This window comes from Ctenopharyngodon idella, chromosome 24, assembly GCF_019924925.1.
Source record: "Ctenopharyngodon idella isolate HZGC_01 chromosome 24, HZGC01, whole genome shotgun sequence".
Classification (NCBI taxonomy): Eukaryota; Metazoa; Chordata; class Actinopteri; order Cypriniformes; family Xenocyprididae; genus Ctenopharyngodon; species Ctenopharyngodon idella.
In genome coordinates, this window is record NC_067243.1 from 27,315,019 (window position 1) to 27,323,777 (window position 8,759).

Genomic DNA, 8,759 nt, shown 5'->3' on the forward strand with positions numbered 1-8,759 from the left:
ATTGAACCACTGTACTCACATGAACTGATTTAAATATGTTTTTAGCACCTTTATGGATCTTGAGAGAGGAAATGTCATTGCTCCCTATGTAGGCCTCACTGAGCCATCGGATTTAATCAAAAATATCTCAATTTGTGTCCCGAAGATTAACAAAGGTCTTACGGGTGTGGAACGGCATGAGCGTGAGTAATAAATGACAGTATTTTCATTTTTGGGTGAACTAACCCTTAAAATATTTCATGTGATTGTCGAGTTGCCAAAAGTACCAATTGGTACTGAAATCGGTACTAAAATCTGTACTTTTGACAACTTCAAACCATTCAAGCGCAAACTTGCGCACTGTTTTCTACATCCAAAACGTATGCACAGAAAGCTGCCTCTCATACTGTATAGTGCGCGATACTGAACTAAGTTCTCCTCACATCTTTTTGCACTTGAACGGACAAATACGCACAAAAATATGTCAAAATATTCTCGTATACAGTCAGTTATGTCTTGAGTGAATGTAAACAGTTGACAAAGAAAACACTTGTAACAGTATATTGGATCCGTGCAGCTCTTAAAGTGACAGCAGCCTAATATTCCTGCTGCAGTCTCTATAAAAACGTTAATCAAACAACAAAGACTAAGAGAAAATTCACTTGTTCTTGACTGAATAAATTTTGTAACTATATTTGTAATGTATATTTTATTTATAAAATATACATTACAAATATAGTGTTATTTTACATTTGATTAGTTTCTGTACCTTAATACCTGAAAATGTATTTTTGTACTCATTCTATTACTGACGTACTCCAAACACTCGCAATACTTCTCATGGATTTGCAATGATTGCTTCGTCGTGTGCAGTGTAGACAGCTTCTAGCTGTTGTGGTGGTGTAGACATGGTGTAAGCATCTTTACAGCCAATGTAAATACTTTTGACAAATACTAAATACAGGGTTTCTACAGGTTTCATCAAATCTAATTTAATGCTTTTTAATGCCAATTTTTAAAATTTGCCATATATATGTCGCTAAATGTCAATAGATGACGTCATATGGAAATTACAATATTCATTGTCATTAAGTTGCATTTGCACTCTGTCAAGTGTCAGCCCTTTACATTTGTTTGCTTCTCTGCTGCTACCTGTTTGTGCTCACATAATGTATTTTAATACAGCCAGATTCCAAATAAAATTGTTTCATTTATATATTTTTCTGTTTTGTTGTCAGACAATATGAAATGGCGTCTGAAATGCGGCCCATTAAGACTACATACAGGGCTCGACAATTAAGCCTTGTCATGTGCTTGTTCTTCGGACAAGTAAATCGGTCATTCACTTGTCTGAGAAAAACAGTTGCTTGTCTGGAAAAAATAGGAATTTTTTTATTTTTTGGTGTAAATATAAATTTATTCTGAAGCAATATCCTTTCAGAAAATTCCAGCTTTGACATATATAAATCTGAATATTTGTGATATTTACACTGAGGGCATTTTTTTTTTTTTTAACCTTTACAAGGGGCAATTTCCCCCCACCCAATCCTGTATGATTCATGGAAAATGTATGATTCATCTTTTATTTTTAAATTCTTAAATTTGTTCAATAAATTCAATTAGAATAAGACACTAAGGGCTGTTACCAATCAAATTAAATCATTTACAATAAAAAAAAAAATTACAACTGTGTTAAATAATGTTATGGGATTGTTTTAAATATTTTTTGAAAATTCAAATAAGAAATGTTGGGGGGAAAGTGATACTTTTAAAAATTAAACTAAACCACCAGTAGGTGGCAGCAAGTAAAATTCTTAATAAGTGAGTCATTGAGTCATTCATTCAAACGATTCATTCCCACGGCTGATTCATTCAAGAATGAGGCAGTTGTTTTTTTGTTTTTTGTTTTTTGATGAGGCAGTTGTTTATGAATGAGTCATTGCCTGCATCTCAGTGTGCATTCTATCCATTCTAAATAGTATGCGACATTAGTAATATTCAATACTATTTAGGGTGGATAGTATGCACATTGGGATGCTTGACTCAACCGATTCGTTCAAAACGCTGAATCATTCAGTAGGCTAATGAAAACAAGGCTGCGCAAGCAATCTTGTAACCATCAGTCCATTATACAGCCTATTATTATCCACTATCGATCGCCACTTACACTAAATGTAATCAAATCTGTCATTCTTGCGTTTTGGTGATTCCCAAGTTTTTTTTTTTTTGTTTTTTTTTTTAAATTGATGATTTAATCAGGCTCCTTGTCCGACCCTTCAAAAAATCCACTTATCCCGGACTAACTGTGTCGAGCTCTGACATGTTATAATCCTGATTTGTAATCGAGACGTTGTCTGACAAAAATCACCATATACATAAGATAAATCACAGCAAATGTCTTTTGGCTGTACATGTAAATTGATCACTCAGGTTAAAAGCAATAGTATCTATTTTATCCGTTCTCTGACATCCTCAACTGAATGCGCTGCTCCTCTCAGCCACTCACTGAACAGAACAGAAGCAGAGAGAGTTGCGCCTGCGGCAGGAAAGCAAGATCTCGCGCTCGTGCGGCAGTACCGGGGAGTCTCGGAAGATAGATAAGGTTTCAACAAGTCGCTATATTTGTCACATTGCACTTTCTTGGAAAAAAAGTCTCTAAGTTGGCAACACTGATGCAGCCTTCGGTCTCCAGGTCCAAGCCGGTAAACCACTATCAAAAAATTTAAAAATGTAATGCCTGTAGGAATAAAATTTAATGCTTTTTAATGCCATTTAAGGCCTTAATTTTCGCAAAACCCATTTAATGACTTTTAATGCTTTTTAATGCCCCGCGGATACCCTGAAATACTAGATGAAGATCAGGCCTTTAATGTTCATTGAGTGAAAGTGAAACTCACCTGTGGACATTTATTTCCTCCGCCCGTCAACCAGCGGGAAATGCAGATGTAGCCAAACAGGTGACCACAGCGCAGAGCGGCCAAGCGGTGGTCACCGGCCGTGGTCCAGGGCTCGAAACAGATGGAGCAGGTCTCGCCCTCCCCCTCGTCGACTTCGGCCTCTTCGGCGGGAGACGAAGCAGCTTCAGTGGGATCCACTGACTCCGACGCAGTCTATGAAGACAAAAAAAACGGCAAGAGAGTCAACAATCCACTTCCATGACAGTGCATCATAGAGCTCTGATGATTTTCTATAGACACGAGCGTTCAGGACAAACTGACTGAATATAAGCCTCTCAATCACCTCAGTCTCTCGCCTCGGCTCTTCTGCTTGAGCTTCTGCGCTCGTCCCTTCAGGCTCTGGAGGAACACTGGGCCCTGCGTTACACAAAAACATACTGCTTCATTTCATACGACCAATGAAGTCTTAAGTCTTAAAGGTAGAGTAGCAAAAATGCGTTAGTTCTAAGGATCAGAGTAGGAGTGGAAAGTAATCAAAAGTAACAATTTTCATGATCAATTAGTAGATTAGTAGAGTTTGATCTCCCATTTCAGGGATGCAAACAGGTAAGGTGAGAACATTGCGTGGGGCAGGGGGCATGCTCTGCACGGAATTTTTTTGTTAGATAAGATATTTGATTTACATGCTCATTTTGTAGTTATTTTAAGGTTTTTTTTTACATTTATTTTTTATTACCTTATATGTCCAAAACTCATTTTTCACGGAAAAAAAAAAAAAAAAAACATATTGTTGCAACATTTTACCAAAATCAACATTGGGTCATGTTATTAGATGGCAATTCTGCGCTAAACTGCAAACTGTTTGCCCTCCCTCTCTTCACTGTTCCCACATCTCAGACCTTAAATACATAAAATATTACCCATTATAGACAGTTTTTAAAATAAAGAGTAAAGAGAGCACTGTACAGTACTTATTGAAACAACCAGTTCTTTATTTACCCTTGTAAGTTCACAAGTTCCCCCTGTAAGTACCCAACCCCCTATAAAACACTTTCTCATTGGATCTATGCAAATCCCATAGGTGACCTATTTTGATCTCAAAAAGGTGAGTTGTCACTGAAAGGTGAGGAGTTTGCATCTATGCATTTACATTTTGTAACTATAAATGTTGTAAGTTCAAAGTTATGCAACTAGTTTGACCAGAAAATCTTTGGCCCACGCAACAGAGAAAGGAAGAACAACAATATTTTAGAACTGAATTATTGGTGTATCCATTTTTTTGTTTTTTCATAAAAGATAAAAGAAAAATACAGTAGTGGGCAAACGTGACATCTGGAGGGATATATGTTTTAATGACCCTTCAAATTCGATTAAACCATTAAAATATGAGGAAAATATTTTATTTTTTTTAATATTTTAAATATGAGGGAAGATCAAAACACTAATATTAATATCTGACAAAATTATTTGGCAAAAAAGGGAAGCTACAGCTACAGGTTTTATTTTACTATGCAAAAAAAGCATAGAAAACAAAAAGCTGTCAGAAAAAAAGCAAACACTGACTACAACATAATCAGTTATTAATATTTGGTTGGTTTTCTCGTTTTTGCATGTATTCATAATTTATTTGTATGACAGGCTAAAAATTACATCTGCACAATTTGTCACGTTTCATAGCGTTATCATCACACATAAAACAATTTACTCCAAGCACAACTACGTAATATGATTACAAACTCTTTAACATGTTTTGAATAATATTTGAATAAAGGGTAAAGATTAAGTTGTGGTTTTTTTTTGTTAAAAAAAAAGCTAAATTTGCTAAAGATTACACTTAAAAGTGTCATAGCATTATTGGTGTATAATTTTATGATTATACTGGTATTTTTTTTTTTTTTTATTAACTTGAAGTGAGAGTTAGATGAGGGAAAATATAAACTAAATGTAAAAACAGGGGAACAAATAATTAAATATTCGGTTTTTTGGCTGATTTATATCCAATATCGATCATTTCGATAAATTAAAAAATATATTGCTATAATTGTTATTTTAATAATATATTGTGCATCCCTATTTTATAAATAATTGCTTAATTGAAGATTATTCTGACAATTATTTCTATTATCAAATTGTTACCACCAATCCTAGAGGAAAACTGTCATGAAGAAATAACTGGTAACACTTTACAATAAGGGTTAATTTGTTAACATTAGTTAATCACATTAGTTAATTAGTTACCAAACTAACAATGAACTATACTACAGCAATAACGCATTTATTAATATTAATTAATGTTGATCTCAACATTTACTAATACATTATTAAGATCAAAAGGTGTATCTGTTAAACATTAACGTTTTATAAAAATATATTACTCATTGTTAATGTTAGTTAATGTTGTAAAGCGTTATCGAATAATTAACCCTTGTGCGTCCGTAAGGACATTTTTTGTCTTTCATTTTGTTTCGATTATTTTTGCCTGTGTTAATGCCAACTGCATAAATGTTGGCAGAAGTGTGTATTTTTATTGGAATTGTAATATTTCACCCTCATTTCCTTTCATAAATCTATTTCACATGAGGTACACACAATAATTTTTTTTTTAAATGACACCAAACTGAAGTCTGTTCTCCAAAACTTCACATATTTATGACCATTTGTTGACAGACATTTTCGTCCTCTAAAGAATTTTTCAAAATGACGCACATGGGTTAAAGAATGCAATAATTTAAAACATGTACCTGAGGAACCGGGCTGAGAGGAAACATGAGCTGGCAGTAGACCTGTAGCGATGGACTGATGGGACGTGTGTGTGATGACGGCAGCGGGGCGGCTGGAGGAGGGCGGAGGAGCCGGCCGGTGTGGATGAGCGTCAGCTGTGTGCCGTCTCAGCCGCTCGGACAGCTCCTCTGTGTCCCGTATGAGCGCCTGAAGCTCTTCACGAGTGCTCAGTCTTGGAAAGAGGAGAAGAGGCACATAATGATTCCACAATGCAAGAAAACTACAGCTCTCCAGACATTTGTTCACTCACAAGGTTACATTTCTGTTGCAGGAATAAGTAAGTGAACCCTCTGCATTTACTACATTTATTATTGATCACAGCTCAAATCTGACGAGCAATTTATGCAGAAATGCTAAAGAAACTCCTGCAACTGTATCTGGGGAAAAAAGTTGCGCTTCTCTTACCCAATTCTCCTCCTCCGCCTCCTCTGGACGGGCCGTTGGACTGGACGCCTGGACCGATCGGCCTGCACAGAAACACCCTCTTCTTCTGTGCTGCTGTCAGATTCAGAGACCACGATCACACCGCCCTCGTCGAACGGCTGCATGACTTCCACCTCCATATCCTCCATCTTCAGACACGTTCTGCAGGATACAAACCAGGGTGAAGGTCTGAAACACTTCTAGCAGCCTCGATTTCACATAAAAAAATTATAATTTATAACGCTACACACGTATTAGGTAAATTCTTGGGGCGAAAATCTTACGAATGACTCCGGCCGCCCCGAATGGCATCACACACCACATATAGTCATAGAAAAATACAATACATTAAACACTCAAAATCCATCCTTTGAAAATTGTTTTGGAATTGGACATTGGTAACCTTAAAAGGGTTAGTTCACCCAAAAACGAAAATAATGTCATTTATTACTCACCTTCATGCCGTTCCACACCCGTAAGACCTTCGTTAATCTTTGGAACACAAATTAAGATATTTTTGTTGAAATCCAATGGCTTGGTGAGGCCTGCATAGCCAGCAATGACATTTCCTCTCTCAAGATCCATTAATGTACTAAAAACATATCTAAATCAGTTCATGTGAGTACAGTGGTTCAATATTAATATTATAAAGCGACGAGAATATTTTTGGTGTGCCAAAAAAAACAAAATAACGACTTATATAGTGATGGCCGATTTCAAAACACTGCTTCATGAAGCTTCAGAGCGTTATGAATCAGCGTGTCGAATCATGATTCGGATCGCGTGTCAAACCGCCAAACTGCTGAAATCATGTGACTTTGGTGCTCCGAACCACTGATTCGACACGCTGATTCATAACGCTCCGAAGCTTCATGAAGCAGTGTTTTGAAATCGGCCATCACTATATAAGTCGTTATTTTGTTTTTTTGGCGCACCAAAAATATTCTCATCGCTTTATATATTAATATTGAACCACTGTACTCACATGAACTGATTTAAATATGTTTTTAGTACATTAATGGATCTTGAGAGAGGAAATGTCATTGCTGGCTATGGAGGCCTCACTGAGCCATCGGATTTCAACAAAAATATTTTAATTTGCGTTCTGAAGATTAATGAAGGTCTTACGGGTGTGGAACGGCATGAGGGTGAGTAATAAATGACATTATTTTCATTTTTGGGTGAACTAACCCTTTAAACCTTTGAACAGGCTCTGCCCCCTAGTGGGTGTGTCATGTTTCACATTTTACAAAATTTACTACTGAACCATTTATTAATCAAATTTTTTTTTAAACTTGACAAAACACATTTCGCCCGAAATCTCAGACTCAAGCCTCCATATTTAGCGACCATTTTATGATATTGAGACAAATTAATTTGTGACAGGAGAACGCTTCAAAAATGAAGTGTGGGTTTCACCCGGTGGCTATTTTTGGTACAACGCCTAAACAAAATCACACAGGAACCTCAATTTTCGTGATATCAACTTTAAATTTGGAACACAACATTGTTGGACATGTGGCTTTAGTTATATGGCAGTTTTAGAGTCCAAATATAATATTATATATACATACATATATATATATATATATAGTATAAAATAAAAAAATAAAATAAAATATAAAGAGACCAACCCCCATTCATGAATGACAACCATTTAAGTTGGGATGCATCTTCACGCCTATGCTCAAAAAGGGGGACGACATTTAACAGGGTAATATTTCACCTCTACATGGCAAAAGCATGTCGCTTCGTACCATAAAAATGAATTGTGTCCCATTTTCACCCATTTGTGGCCAATTCCACACACGTGATCCTGCTAGTGTAACACTTCCACATAATCATATTTCTAAAATTAATTGTTTGTCATTGACTTTCTATTTTCCTAAAAAAAAGGAAGCGAGTAGATTTCGCCACACGGGTCTCTCTGACAAACTATTTCTAAGGTTTGTGGCGCACTGATCAACTGAGTACAGAGAGTAATGTTATGCGAACAACACTTTAGTTAGTTTGCGGAACGTCCCACTAGATCGCTTGTCAAAGTTTTAATCCTTAAATCACACTGTAATTGTATATACCATATTGATCTGAAAAGTCAACTTCAACTCGTTCATATATTGCGCTTACAAAACAACCACAGACACTCTTATCATGAACATACTGCTAATGTTGCTAACTACAACACACGAACATAACATTGACAACACTTACCATGCAGAGCGTCCGGCTTGCTTGCTGGATTTCTTCGTCCGGTCATCAAACCAGCCTTTCCAGCTTTAAAGCTGATCGTGATGCGCTTTCGAATAATTACAAACAAGCGCGATAAATTCGTGATAGAATTTGTGCAGGATCTTCGCAGTTACTGCAAACACAACCGCCAATCTGAAGCCCCGCCCCTCTTTTCGTTCTGGTCTTTGATTGGACAAGAACGTGTGAACGTCTCTGACTCATTTCCGGGGAATCGGTTCTTTCAAACACTTCATTCCAAAGAACCAGTAGCCGGGTGCATAAACAGCTTTGTCATGTAATTTTGCTGGGCATAACTTTTTTTAAGTCAGCCATAAAAATGTAGAATGGTCTAACTAGAATACAAAAAGTAAGAAAAGATCCGACTCAACAGGACGTTTTATTCACGAATAGAGATATAATAATTGTTTTAGTTATTTTTAAAGACGTGGC

General features: G+C 36.4%; 1 protein-coding gene across 1 annotated transcript in view; it reads right to left on the bottom strand.

The window, feature by feature from the left end:
- rfwd3 (ring finger and WD repeat domain 3) overlaps positions 1-8,502 on the bottom strand; it is a 15,609-nt gene extending 7,107 nt beyond the window's left edge. The window contains exons 1-5 of the mRNA XM_051883571.1: positions 8,292-8,502; positions 6,063-6,242; positions 5,618-5,829; positions 3,220-3,293; positions 2,877-3,089 (exon numbers count right to left, since the gene is read on the bottom strand). Coding sequence (XP_051739531.1) covers positions 2,877-3,089; positions 3,220-3,293; positions 5,618-5,829; positions 6,063-6,229 — 666 coding nt within the window. The 5' untranslated portion in view covers positions 6,230-6,242; positions 8,292-8,502. The remainder of the gene's footprint in view (positions 1-2,876; positions 3,090-3,219; positions 3,294-5,617; positions 5,830-6,062; positions 6,243-8,291) is intronic.
- Between the last annotated feature and the right edge of the window lie 257 nt (positions 8,503-8,759).